Source organism: Amyelois transitella, chromosome 3 (genome assembly GCF_032362555.1).
Source record: "Amyelois transitella isolate CPQ chromosome 3, ilAmyTran1.1, whole genome shotgun sequence".
Classification (NCBI taxonomy): Eukaryota; Metazoa; Arthropoda; class Insecta; order Lepidoptera; family Pyralidae; genus Amyelois; species Amyelois transitella.
Window position 1 is genome coordinate 7938503 of NC_083506.1, and position 15861 is coordinate 7954363.

The window sequence follows — 15861 nt, forward strand, 5'->3', positions numbered from 1 at the left end:
GTTATAAAAGTGTAAAGATAACATACGGGAGGCGCCCAAGTTTGTGCCATGTAGGCGATAAAATGAGGTGATATAAAAGTAAGGCGAATTACACATCGATACTGTTGCACTATAAAAATAGTTGGAATGGAAAAATCTGTAATAAAAACCGACTAAGGAAACTACACAAAAATTAAATGCAACTGCGTGACGTGTCAACAGGCTGTTGCAAAAAAAGTTGTTTAAAAATAAGAAAAATGCAAAATAAAATAAAGCTAGGTGGAATGAGAAAAAAGTAACATCAACTGGGTGTAGATTAGACGTTTTTTGTTGATAAAATCCGAGTGAGGTCGACTTCTCCTCGGACCGCGAGGGCTGGGCTATCGTCTCGCTCCCGCATAAGTATTGTGGCGTTTTTAATCCACACATACTTGAAGTGATGCTCCCTGGCGGCCTCACGGCATTTACGAAATAACTGCTTCCTTTGCAAAGTGAGGTGCTCGTTGATAAATATTGTAGAAGGAGTTCCGGGTATACCAACTTTGTCTGTACTCAACGACTTAATCCTGCGGAAGTTACTCAGAAAATTATCTCGCTGTAAACGTGTTAGTTTATTTATGTTAGTTATATCGTGAGATTTGTTTTAAGTGTTGTATTACAAATAGGTAGTCGGAACAATATTGACGGGTTCGCAATTTTACTAGATATAATAACATATTTATACTTTCATAGTTTTATTATAACATTAGAATGATAAATTCTATCAAGGGTGAGACAAGTAAATTTTCTTAGTTTATGCAATAGGTTAGCAACTATCACGATTTTAATCCCAATTCCATCATGGAATATATTGTTGAGAAATTTGGTTAGTCAGTCATAAACAATAACGCCACTAATAAGATTTTAATTGAAGTGTCCGGGCCCATTTTACTTTAAGCCTGAATACATTCTTACTCTATGCACGTACGTTATTAATATCAATACTACATTTTTGGGTTCAGTTGATTAGATAACCAGGTTTAAACTTTCAAATACGTGCCTTACTATAAAAGATTTAATTTTAGGAAATTGCAGTATCTCTGTTCCTTCGATAACCATCAGTTGGCCAGACGCCCGTGCTGGAGAACGGAGTTCCACTTTACCGCTAACCACTTACTCAAGTCTCGTTCGAACTAAGCCCACACATCATTGATTACTGTGACAGATATTTCACGTATAAAGTTTTAAGAAATAAATATTATCACTTCAAAAAGTAAGCCGTGGAATAATTATATTGTTATTTACGTTCATCTATATTTTTATTAACATAAAATATTTGTCCAAATTGTTACTTGGACTGACGCAGACTTGGCCAAGCTGTGATCTTCACCAGGGAACTTCATTACACAAATTTATCATTTATCATACTCGTAAGGCACTTTTTTGAGTTTGCATTTAAGTGGCTGTGACCACAATATGACTGATTTTTGAAATGCCGAGCTTCGTAGTCGTTTCTTATGAGATTTTTTTAACGTTATAATCACTGGTGAATACGCAAGATTCAATAATTTATCTAACTAAAAATATAGTTCTCTTTTCTAATATAATTCTTATACAAAGCTATAAATCATTATGACGGAATATCAATGATTCATTTATCATGATTTACAGTTATTGATTCTTACTGATCTACGCTGACGGACTAAATTATCTAGATCATTCTAGATATTAAATTAAATGTCAGTAAGATACCTGGGGCGTTAAGTGGTCTAAGTATCGTTTAATGTGGTTCTGTGGTCTCGTTATGCTGTTGGCTTTGGGCCTAATTTTAATTGCGTTCTTGGAAAATAATAAATATTTATGTCAGAATATTATGAACAATGCCAGGTTTTGTTGTTTATATTTAAAATAACACCCTTTGCTTGGGTAAATCGAATATAAATTAGATAAGCTATGTAATGAAATAGAATGAACCAAGGCAGAGTAAAATTAAGTTTTAAAAATGGTATGACATTTTGTGAAATCAAATTTAAAATATTAATCAATAATTTAACCATAGCTCTTGTATAATGGACTAACATATTATCTAATACCGTAAGATTATTACCGTATATTTTAAAACTAGACATTGTATGATATCATAAACATACCCATTGTGATTGAATTAAAATATTGTCCACGGTAAGCCATATAGTTATCGTATTTGAATAGTGGAATTCTCTATTGTATGAAGTAAATGATCAAAAGATCTTAAAGCTTCGCTAGAGTTTAGTAAAGGTTGAATGCAGAGCACGGTTTCCGACGAAGTCATCGAATTGACTTCGCTCAAGTTTAGTTTGAAACATTAACATGACACGCAAACAAGTATTGATGTGCCTTTAGCAGTAAAGCCTCTGATTTACTTACGCCTGGAAAGTTTGACATTCACCGCAAATTCAATTAATTAACATCAGACGTTCGATGAAACCCTCATTGTCGTTTCATTCGCCGCGAATAAGTATACAACAGGTAAATGTTTCCAGTCGGTCGCCAGCTTTACGTTATTGCGGTGCACTTACAAGTGTCTGGGGAAACTGTGAGCTGTTATTACAAGGAAATTTATGACGTGAATTGCTCCTTCTAAGTTCCAAGTTTGCCGTAAACAACAATATACAAGTTATCCGATGTTTGGGCTCCGCCAGCCTAATGTGACGGGGAAAATGGAAAGAAATCCTCGCTGAAAAATTTGTGTAACGTCCTGGGATTATGAGAGTTTATTCGATACTTTGGACAACTTTTGCTTGTTGAGTCCTAATGTTGGACAGTATCATTTTGCGACTCTTTTTGAACGCTCGGTGATAAAATTGTGCTTTAACAAGATGAAATATGTTGATCCGGGACAAAATTTACTCGTTCTTTCAGTCTTTACAGTTAGCACCCATGTAAATAGATAGCTATATCGTATTTTGCTCAAAAGTCGTCAATTGTTTTGGAAAAACTCCAACTTTATTTTACTTAAATATATACAAGCGTATAACAATCACGCTATAAAACAATTAGCAGCAGTAATTCTTCATGGAATGTCCACGCGAGTATTTATTAAACCTGTCATAGAAACACATTAACACAATGCTGCAATGACAATTACGAGAATTTATGTTTAGGACTGGTGACAGTGAACTTCCAAGAATGCATATGGACTGCGGTTTTATTTAAAATTAATATACGTTATCTAATTCAGAGACTTAAAGTTACGATATATCTGTATAAATATTTAATTTGTATTAATTTCTTGTTAACAGAGTAAGGCAAATAAAATTAAACATTACTAGTAGAAACTTGTAATTGTCTTGCATGCAAGTTTATGCATTAAGTAATCAACTGTAATATGTATCATCCTCAAATTGTAAGTCCCAATTTATGAAAATTAAATCACCTTTCGCGTGTCCACAGATATATAATTAATAGAGTCGACAAAATAATTCACAAGAAACCCACCCGGAGTGCCGCGCAATTCCACATGTGCCGTTCATTAGGTGAATATGATCGATAGCTGGAGGCTGCGCCGTTAGATCATTACTGATATGCGAATGGCGCCTGCGGTTCGAAACCGCCCTTCTGGCCGTTATTAATTGCCCCACGAACAAAAGCAAATGACTCAGTAGAGGTGATCCTACGAAGGCGGGTCGGCGTTATCCATTCACCCAGTGTAGACGTCTGCGAAGAGAAATGTTCATTCACGATAGGAGAATTTATGACTTTGATTTACGCCGGAGTTTTCACGTGGCGCCCTCGACTTACCCCATAAATAGAAGGGTCCCAGGCTGACGTTTGGACGGTTCGTTATTATTGCATGTTTGAGAGGCGCTGTCGCCATTCAGCTTACATCGGCCGTGCTGAATTGATATAGGAAGCGGAAACGTTCATATTTACATATTGAGGATTTTTGTAAGCGTTTTGGGCTCGAGATATCAAAAATGGGACGTGAAAGATATCGCGCGGTCTTGTTTTATTACAATGGCGAAGTTTATTTCATATTTTATTTTGAGTCTTATTTTCTTCTAGTTGTTGTAAATGCATTTTTATTTGTCATGTTAAAAATCGAATTGTTACAATATTATATCTATTTTTATCACTTTCGTAAATGACAAAAATCTCTTTTTATCTGGAGCGTTGCATTGCAGAAGTGAAATATGTAACGCGATTTTAAAAATAAACAAGTTGTCGTCACATTGTTTGGCCGGCATTGCAGCGGCAGTTAGGTAGTTTTATCTCACACAATTTCAATTTTTCATCTGCGGCTGTCAGCTCGGCGGCGGCAGATAAGTAACGTTCGCGTTCGTCCGGACTGTTCAAATATTAATGCGCAGAAGGGTAGGTAAGGGTATATACATATAACGAATGCCTTTTAAAAATAGAGTACTTGTAATATAATAATAATATTTACAAAAGATAGGAAATTATTTGACTTTATGGCAACATTGTTAGATTGGACCAATGCAGGTGAAACATTTGGACTGGTACTATAAATGTATTATTACCTACTTTAATTTTATCGGGTACCCAAATTTCGTTCATGTTATATTAAAACTTTTGGGTTTCTTCTTTAAGGCGATAGACTAGCAACCTGTTCCTTTTTGAATCTCAATTCTATCACTAAACCAAACAACTGGCCTATCAACGTTTATTCAAGATGTTGGCTCTGTATACACCGCAAGGAATATATTCCAAGTAATCCATAATAAGATGAATAGTAAGTAAACACATAGGCAATGTTGCAATTTTTGTGGCCAACAAAATTTGCAACATTGCCATAAACAAATTAACTTTTAGACTTCTTACTAGAGACCGTCTTTTGTTACCTTATTGTGTGTGCGCGCGTTGTATATAGTGTCACATCTGTACAGCCGGAGATTTATGTCCGGACTCCCGGAATAAAAGTTTGTTCGTCGCCGGTTTGTTCGCTTCACTTCCTTTTATAAACTTTTTGTATGAGCCGCTACCCGCCACCCGCGGTATCAATAATTCTTACAATTTGTGCCGCATTCAATCGATGGAAGACGATTGAGTCGGTTCACTAAGGAAATTCAGACTGAAAACATTCTCATTTATTCAACACCTACTTTGAGCGATTCCATTCAGTATATTTTTCCATTTGTACATTCCAAAGACTCCAAAGTAGCTGCATCAAAGGTATTGCTAGGTTATTAAGTTTGAAGCTATACCGTTAATATGATATACTAGCTAAGTTTGTAACTGTAGGTTGCAAGAAGCTTAACAAGGCTTATTGAGGTAGATCCAAGTCGATTCGCTCTAATAAATTACAGTATTGATTTTCTAAACTTAAGACTGTTGAAGAGTTTCTGAAGTACATTTAGTCATAGTTTACTATTATTAACATAATTTTTATAGAAAGTGATTTATGAGTGAAGCTTAAGTTCATCATTCAACAGGAAACAAAATAATATGTACAATCCAGAAAGAGTAATAAATGTAAAGTCATGATTATCTATATTGGTTCAGCTAGTCATCTCAAGTCTAGTTCATTATAGAAACTACCATAATACAAAGCGGTTTTATTACGAATTTTGACACCAATCTCTGCAGGATTGCTTGTAACGACACCAATTTTATTAAATAAAGGATAGCTATCTTTATAAGCACAATAATTAGTGTCGATGGTCACACATATAAGAAGCTCGATTAAAAAAACCGTGGTACATACATAGGATCGAATCCTACAATGGCCACTTAACAATGATTCTTTTCTAAATTATGAAATTAGTACGTTAAATTAAAACATATTAGCAAACTGACAATCAGGATAATGAATGTGTTACCATGATCAAATATATGTATATCTCCCCGCAATGGCTGCGAAGGTCGGACGAAAGTCGCTTCAGACATTCCCAATCCAGGACCGAATTCATAGGCATATCCTGGGCTCCTCTTCAGAAAGTAGAACGCAACCGGTTCCAACGCCAGGTGGATGAAAGAGATGTAGCTCCACATATGGATTGTGAATAAAAGATAACTATATGTACTTTCGATAAGTATCGCTAGTAGGCCGGATCATCAAAGTATTTGGAGTACAATTGTTTCTATTGTTCTTATATTATTGTTTATTTATCTCTATTTTATTTTTGTATTGCCCAGTGTTAGCTATGTGTTCGTCGCAAAGCAGTATGCTATATGGGGTCAATCTCTTACAGTTAGTTACGTGCACCTACGAGTATTTCGGGAAATTAATTGATAAATTTATAGGAATTAAAGTAAAGAAATACCAAGATGAACTAGATATGAATATAGAAAAAATGATTAATCAGAAAGAAATAGCCTTAAAAATACCACAATTTCGAGCATTCGCTGGTATTGAATGAAACATAATTCGATTCAATTGTTGTTCCCGTCGAGATTGTTATCTCTCAGCTGAAACAACAGATAAAGATTGCGCTGCTGAATGCTGAGCCATAATTCGGAAGGGCCAACTCAATCAACCCCTATTTCATTCAAGAAGTTGTGCGCAATCTCATAGTCTGAGAGCTGTCGGATCTCGGCCCGTTTGTTTAGTGTTATTTTACGGACAGTTAATTAAAGCTGTAGGTTCTTAGTTTAACTTGGCCGAACTTTTACACCGATAACAACATTAATGAAAACTCGTCTGGATTTAGGCGAAGTGTGGCGGTGACAGGGGTTAGGCGGGGCGGGAGGGAAATGGGGTTGGTTCGGGTAGTTGGCAGTTCGCGCTACGCCGTTCACGCGGGGCTACGTTACCGCGGAGCCTTTTCGTAGCATAGCTACGATTACGAACAATTTAAATTTTCAATTGACTGCTACAATGAGTTCCTACCGTAGAACGGCGGGGTCTACGAATGTGCTTAGTGCTACGCGTGTTAGTGCTACATGTATGTGAATGTGCCAGTTCTGTTGTATGGGTGCTGGGTTCATCGGCCGACGTGGTCTGTCACAATTTCGATGATTAGAATGAACCAGTTGTGATATATTACATTATAATTATCCAATATATTACGATGCATTTACTGCAAAAAGTTATTATTTTAATTCTATCAAAATACACTGGATAAAAGAATTATTCTTTATTACTCGTAATAATACTAGTAACTTAAACTTTATTTTAACAAGAGGAATATGTAAGCACAACTTCAGTAAATTAAATTTAATAACATCATCCAATTAAACGTATTTTACTTTTATTTGCAAGGTTATTTGCGTACCTAATTGATAGAATGTGTAACGTCAATTAGCGATATTCACAAATACTCACGACCAATTAACTTTGTTGAAGATATTGCAGACTAAAAATATTTCATGTTCTCACCAAAATGTGTTTTTTAATCTAGCAACAAACATGTTTCTTTCAGTTCATTGTATAAATTATGTCGAATGTTTATTATGCGATCATGAACCGATTTGGTCAATTTATTCCAGTTTATGTCGTGACCATAAACTAGTGCTGCTCCAACTCACCTGAGGGTCACACGCAAAGGCCCTCGGGTCAGGGGTTAAATTATTGTTCTGTTACTTTGGTGTCAATAAATAAACAGTATAGAAAATCCTTCGTTCATTACAGGAAATAAGCACGTATCAATTAACAGGTGTATGAATACAAAATTTATATAAATACTCGTAATACCAAAAATTGTTCACCTTTAAGTTAAGTAGGGCACGAGGTGGAATTAAAAGTCAGCAAAAAAAACTTTGTGTCATATACGAGTTACTTAATGATAGGATTGAAATTTAAATAGAAAATTTCAATTGTATAATTACGCTAAACAGTTGAACTTCTGTTTACCCTGCAAGGGATATAGACATGATTATATGTATACAAGTTTTATATCCTTTGTTAATAAAACGATTGGTATTTTTTAACCGCTAACCGGCGCATTACTTCCAAGACGATTTCGGAAATCTGTCCATAACAGGTCTAAAATATACCTATTATTTGAATGCTAAATATAAGCGAAGTCGGCGGGAACTCAGTTGTATGTTTGTAAAAATTTGAAGTAACTTTATACGTTTGGCGTTATTTCTGATTTTTCCTTTAGTAGAAAATGCCTTATAATGTATTTGGTTTCGCCAACAACCACCATTGGACAAGTCAATATCCGCAACGTTTCAGGGAACGTCATAAGTCATAATAAGTAAAGAGTCATAGGTACACCAAAAGTCGCTTACCGAGAAAAATTTCCGCCTATACAAACCAAAATCATGGTGTGGTCATCTCTCTCTGCAGGTGACACTTCCTTGCCGGCGGGCTTTGCACATTGGAACGGGTATGATAATTATAGTCCACCAATAACGTTTTGCTTTCATTTACACAGATAATAATTTTCTCCGTTCTGTACATGAGTTCTCGTACTAACCAATGCTTCTATCTACATATTTAGGCAAATGGATGTGTGATGTCCATAATCCAATAAAGGTTAGATTCCCCTTCGAAGGTTGCAGCGGCAAAAATGTGCAAAATCTTAGCCAATCTAAGATCATAGTCAATGTTGCATCCTGGACCCCTTTGCATAGAAGTGAAGAACTCAGATAATAATTTTATGTAACAAACATACATAATAATCATGTCTTTATCCCTTTCTGGGTAGGCCGAGCCAACAGTCTGATAGGCCACGTTTAAATGTATGGCTTAATAATGGAATTGAGATGTACTGGTGCATACCAGGACTTCCTTTACTTTTTTAAGCAAAGCTAGCAAAGCTAGAATACACTGATGCAACAAAAATATTTTATCGTGTTCATATAAAATACTATGACAAGTGCCTTCCTTTTTTTGTACGATTTAAAATAAAAAGTGCCTTCTTTTCCCTATAATTATATTTAATCACGTCTATAATTACCAGATCAACTATGCTAATAATTAGCTAATTATAATGTTGTTTTAGTATTGTGTTTTATAATACTATTTTGTATTTGAGAAAGTTTGAATAGCGTTTAATATTAATAAAATTATATTTAAATCATTGATATTGACTGAGTTCTTTCTGTGGCGCAGTGGTAGTGCGCTTGTCTCTGACATCGGAGTTCTCGGATTGGAATCCCGGCCAGGGAATAATAAGAAACGAACTTTTTTTTAATTGTCTGGGGTTTTGGATGTTTGTCAATATATATATTCATTATAAAAATATAGTATAGTTGAGTTAGTATTTCGTAACACAAGTCTCGAACTTACTTCGAGGCTAACTCAATCTGTGTAAATTGTTTCTTATATATTTATTAATTGATTAACTATATGAAATTATTAAATCTACATAAACATAAATAAATATTTTGTTTTATCTTTGATACATAAAATGCGCCAAATCTAAATAGAAAACCTACTTTTTTAAAAGCATAAAAATATTATATTAGAAAACGTATTCCAGTTTAAGTACTAAACTTCTCATAAAACTGGTCGTTAATTACAAGTCACTCGTAAGTCAGGAATAATATCCACTGAAAGCACATCAGGGGTTAAACTTGTTTCAGCAACTTCGTGGCAACTTCACACAGACATTTCCATAGTTATGACTTATCATAACTGTAGCAACTGTTTTTGACATTTACCCCTAAATGATTAACTAGTCTGCCCTCCAAATCGCCTAGGGCGGGAAAGTGAGAGCACAATAACATAAGTAACTACATTTATTAGTTAAAATAATACAGGGCATGCTTCCATGAGGAGTTTCGTTTCATAACAAAGTTTCATATTCAATTAGAAACAGTGTCGGTGGCTTAATGAGTCCATTTCCACTGAAAGTACCCGCCGTACTATTGTGAAATATTCTCAGTATAATGAGCTTATAAGCTTAGCAATAAAGTTATTCTTGGGAACTATAGTCACTTTTAGTATATAATGGATTTAAAATGCAGTACCTACTTCATTTGGAAAGCAAATTATATTTTTCTGTTTAGGACACTGACTGACTCACACATCAAAGCACAGAAAGATTTCGACTTCGTTATATGGTCTAGGGTTCTCTAAAGGAGAATATCATGAAATACCCTCCGGGAACGAAAGTTAACGTGATTTTTTTTTACTTCGCAAGCGGAAACGCAGGCATACGCTAGTAACTAAATAAACGCTCTGTAGATTTAGTAATTACAGCTCAAATGAAGTTCATAAAATTAAAATTTATTTGATTGCGTTCCTTCCAGTCAACGTGTTAATTGATATTAATAACTTTTCTTTGCGAATGTTCAACGTAGGTACACATTTAATTAATTAAATGGAAACTTTCCTGATTACAGCAAAATAATTTAGACGAGTACTTTAAATCTCTAGGAAGCAGTCGGAGTATTTTTAATTACAGAAGTGGTCGACTCGATGATTCAATTAGAGCCTTTATTTATTAAAGGCACAGATACTCTAAAAGGAAATACTCGAAACTTTTTTTAATTCCTTTTTATATTTCTATTTGGGATTAGTTATTTTTATTCTATGTTCCAGAGTAACTTAACTAGAATCAAGTTTTTAATTTTGGTCTTCTAAGAATTCTATAAAGACTGAATTTTTCACTAAGTGTTACATTATTACAAAGGCGATGTGTATCAAAGCAGAGAAACCGTAAAAATAAATCATCAAAAATTGTTGAAACTAACAGTTTACAACATTTTTAGCCCAGAATGCCTACTAAGATAGGATTTTCGGAAATTATCACGGACGCAACGGCCCTGGTAAAATCTAGTTTCTTATTGGTGACATGAATGTAAAAGGCAAGGGTGCCACAGTTTTTCCAGAAGGGCCGCCTATTATACTCGTAAGCTACTATCCCCTAACTCTAATGTAATGACTTTTGTTTGTTTTTAATTTAATTAATTGGAACGGATTATCCTAGCTATCGCAGGGATTCACAGAAAACTTTGTTTTCGACTTCGTTAAAAGGTCAACGATCCATTATTAATGCGATAAACTTTTGTGTAGTCAGCAAAATTGATGTATAACAGTGACGTATATGAAATAATTAAATCACGACTTTGATACCTGTTTCGCATTGTATTCTAGCGGCTTTGTAGTCGAGTTACATAAATCTCATGTGTCAAAATCAGGGATATAAATACCGTTAATTTATGTTAGGGGAGTTTATTTGCACACGTTGCTACTTCTTTGTCTATCTTCGTCGGGTACAGGAGAGCTGCGCGCGTAGCGTAACACAAAAGATAAATACCACCACCGAACAAGTGAGGTAATTGAGATAAACAGATGTATATTTAACTCTATAACTTTCTGCCTTCGAGTGTAACGCGTAACAGAATCAGCGAAGTTCGCCTAGCGATCAGAGGTGTCTTCCGTTTACGCATGAAATATTTATAGTATGAATGTACGTGAGTAATATACGTAATGTAGCTAAACGTGGCCTATCAGTATTTTCAAAACTGTTAGCTCTGTCTACCCCGCAAGGGATATAGACGTAATTATATATATGTATGTACGTGGGTACATACCATAGGTAGGTATGTTATTAGTTAACGAGTTTTAAAACAAATGCATCGTAATATATTAGATAAATTTAATTTAGCACATTCGTCTGGGTTATAAAGCTATTTATCCGTAGCTCCATCGATGATGTCATCAACAGTGAAGCATAAGCGCAAATGAGGCGATTGAGCGTTGAAGATGAACAGGCCGGGTTACGATTATGCCGCGCCTGCATCCACTACTTATTACGCGACCAATAACCGGCCGCCGCAGTACGACCGCGGATACGGCCAACTCACTGCCGGCCCCGTTTACAGCCCCTCTTCACACCCGCTAGCTAATTACGCCGATGTGTACGAGGGCAATAACGACACCACGCTTCGAGCCGAAGAACGACACTGGTACATAGAAAACCACAAAAGTTTACAACCAACGTACGATGTCAACCACGAAACAATACCTCAAGATGCCAAAATTAAAAAAGAAGAAGAGAAGAAAACTGATGTCCCTGTACGAAGGGCTGAAGCAACGCTGCCAAGGCAGAGACGAAAAGAGGACAGATGTTCCTGCGAGTGCTGGCCTAGTACCGACAATAATGTCATTCAAGATGCAGGTAATGAAACTACGAGGTCGCTATCAGGAGTGGATATGGTTGCATCGTATGGGGTGTACGGGAACCCGCAAGATGATGACAGTTCGGGGTTCGCTCGGCTTTCAGAAAAAAATGCTATGTATGGACAAGGGAGCGAGGCTCCAGTGCAAGGGGTGATAGTGAACCAGCAAGGAAATAGTACCGTAGTGAGATCAACAAATTCATCCGAGTCTGGTTGTAGCAAGTGTTGTGGATTATCGCCCAGTGCCCCCGCCGCGAATTCAGAGGACTATTGTTGGATTCATTACTGCAGACCTGCACTCATAGGTCTACTGCTCTTGTTTTTTCTAGTCTTGTTGGGCGTGTCTACAGGGTTCCTATTGACTAATAATTGTAAGTATTTTTTTCACTAATATGGTACCGTATCATGTCTATGAACTTTTTGTTTATTTTTTATTATTACAAAAAATTTACATTGTTCAAACATGTGATAGTGTGTGTTAAATCATTGTACTTAGTAATGATTTAATGTATAAGATAATGTGCAACACTGAAAATTATTATATAAATTATATCGTTATTTGAAAGTTATACCGACCCTAAAAACAGCTTTCTACGTCTTTGTTTTGCAAAAAGAGTGAATATGTATATTATGCAGAGGGGGAATAGCAAATGTCGTTGACGCAGACGGGTTTTTCACTCTTGGATGAATAGATCAGTTTGATCATACGCCTGCTAAAGCTGGCTATAAACTTACGTTAGCCGTGACGTTTTCAGGATATTTTATTTTGCAAGCGTCACTGGCCGAGCGCAGCTTTGTGAAAAATACATGAATTTGTACGAGAAAAATTAGGGTTTCAAAAATATTTCATAATACTTTTCCAATTCAAAAATCGTTTTTATTTTAAATTCAGGCTTATTATGGAAGTTCCAATATAAAGTTAAAAATACATGCTAGGTTTGAGTATTTAATAAGCAAAAACAAAACTCATAATTAATGCGAATTTCACAATGGTCAACCAAAGATGTTAAAAAAATACTCAGTTTAATATGATTTACGACGACTCAACGACTAAATATAAAGAGCGTTCCATTTAATTAAATTCCTTTTGATATATTTCTGATATAATTGTGGAACTTAAGTATTTGAGAGTCAATGAAAAGGATAATAGTATTATTGAAAATTGAGAATTCTCGGTTATGCTTTGTTTTGAGGAATTATATTTAATTTGAGTATCCGTCTTCATTAAAAGACATAAAATTATGTGATTTTATCATCTTGTCCATGTGTTTCTTAGTGTACATACATATATGGTCACGTCTATATCCCTTGCGGGGTAGACAGAGCCAATAGTCTTGAAAAGACTGAATGGCCACGTTCAGCTATTTGACTTAATGATAGAATTGAAATTCAAATAGTGACAGGTTGCTAGCCCATCGCCTAAAAAAGAATCCCAAGTTTGTAAGCCTATCCCTTAGTCGCCTTTTACGACATCCATGGGAAAGAGATGGAGTGTTCCCATTTCATTTTTGTATTGGTGCCGGGAACCACACGGCACTTAGTGTACTTTAAAAATTTAATGATAATGCTTATGTTAAAATTTGTATGATTGATTGAAATAAACTGGGTACGGGATAATCTCCCTCTTGAGGTAATATTGTTTGGTCTTGAGCCCACAGTTCATTCAAAGACTGCCACATGACAAGAAATTATGTAGGCAACTAATTATTGAATATTAGTGGGGAAATAGGTAGTGACCCTCGTTAGTTATGATTCAAAATCTATATTAGTAAAGAAGAAGTATTACGAGTATACCTACCAGCAGTGAAACCTAATTCTATTTTAACACAGTTCTTGTCGTTGTTTTGATTTTCTCTTTGTATTAGTTATGTTGTTTTGTATTGTGACCTGACTGATTCTATTCCATATCTGCGCTGTTGTATTTGTCATATAAGATATAGTAACTGGTTGTTCTTATTATCAACAGTAGCGCGCGAGCGGCGTTATAATTATCCTACTCATCTTATACTTACATGTGAAATATTGTTTTTGGATAAAAATATATAAAAAAAAAAAAACAAAAAAATCTTAGACTCAAATTGCTCAATCTATCAAATTTCAACGAAATCGTTAAAATAATATTTATTAAAAAAATGTTGCTCATTTAATAATATAAGATAATAATAGGATAGGTTAAATTAACAGAGAAAACTGAAATAGCTTGGTGCGAACCAGGTAGAAAAGGTGCCGTTCTACTCGTTTTTCTCGCTGGCAGGACATTAATTTCAGCGGCCCGCCGGCGCACTGAGCCGGATTTTCAAATTGCGGTAAAACTATTGGAATTAAGAATTCATTTGTACAAATTGGAATTTAAATTTGGATGTCTTTTCATTTATTATTTTATAATTTAATCCCCACTTTTTCACATAGTACCGAGGCACAAAATCTACCTTAAACCTTTACTAAAAAATAAACGTATTTACACCATTTAGTCGCGCAAGAGTAGGCAGATAATACAATTTTACTACGATCCCTATATCCTTGTATTTATACTTAGTCAACATCGAAGCACAATAAAATTTATCTGCATTGTTTTTATTATGGGAACCACATGGCTTAATGTTATAACATTAAGCCATGTTATAACATTAAGCCATGTGGTTCCCGTAAACAATATATAGTGATGTATAAATTTACTATAGGTAGGTTAATAGTTAATATAGTATAGTAGATATGTTTACTATAAATTATTTATTATCACCCACACAAAGGTTCTCTCCAATGGTAGACTGTTAGATAATGCTATAAGCATTAAGTCCGCCTATTGTACTTTACAAATTGCTACAATATGTAAATAAATTAAGAATAAGACCACTCCATCTCTTTTTCCCATGGATGCGAAAAAGGCGACTGAGGGATAGGCTTGCAAACTTGGGATTTTTTTACGCCATGGGCTAGCAACCTGTCACTAGTTGAATCTCAATTCTATCATTAAGACCAACAGCTGAACGTGCCCTATCAGTTTCTGACTCTTTCTACACCGCAAGGAATATGGACGCGAGTGTATGTATGTATGTAATCGTTGTAACGACTTAATGGGTGTGGAACATTCAGGTTAACATTACATTTTTTTTACCATAACAAAATTACCAATTAAAACTAGCGCTGCAACATCCGACACTGTATCTATTATAACCATGTTCAAAACTAATTAACGTTTTCTTGTCTCTATCTTATAATAGTCAGAATAATGGAATGACTGCTGAGGATAATTCATTTTCCCGTCGCGTCCCAGTCGCGCGCTACTAGCGAAACACGAACCGAATTCAAGTCTAGCATCCACTTAACGCAAGTAATCTATTTCTCGTACTCCTTATACATACCGATCTATAGTACTATCAAGTACCTAAAGTTTACCTTGATGGCTATACAACGGGCATATATAGTACAACGGGCATAAACTAGTAATAGTTTATGCCCGTTGTACCGTCCGTGAAAATTTGTTTACTTGCTGTTCCCGTGGACAAAGTACATAAAGTCACGTCTTTATTCCTTACGAAATTGAGAAAATTTTCTCTTGGGTTAGAGAAGTCTTTGAGTCCTGTGTATTTGAACTATTGGCTCTGTCTACTCGATTAGGGATAAAAATGTGACTAGCAATGTTGAGTGGGTGCGAAACCTAAATTCGCACCCCCGACGTATGCCGCCGAGCAGGACCCCAACTTCGACGCTTTCCAATAACTTTTAATTAATGAAATGCTAACTTTTCTTCGTTGAAATTCTTTTTAATTAATCAGAAAAATTGGCCAGAATTTTTTAACAAAAGCTGAATTTTTGCTCTTGTCTTCTTTTGTTTGTTCTATAAGTTTTTTTTTATTTTTATAAATTAACATAGTTTTGTTTTGC

At 35.2% G+C, this 15861-nt stretch overlaps 1 protein-coding gene across 1 annotated transcript in view; it reads left to right on the forward strand.

The window, feature by feature from the left end:
- The first annotated feature begins 11560 nt into the window (after positions 1-11560).
- Positions 11561-15861, forward strand: part of LOC106137807 (agrin-like) — a 45545-nt gene continuing 41244 nt past the window's right edge. Inside the window, exon 1 of the mRNA XM_060950552.1 lies at positions 11561-12347. Coding sequence (XP_060806535.1) covers positions 11561-12347 — 787 coding nt within the window. The remainder of the gene's footprint in view (positions 12348-15861) is intronic.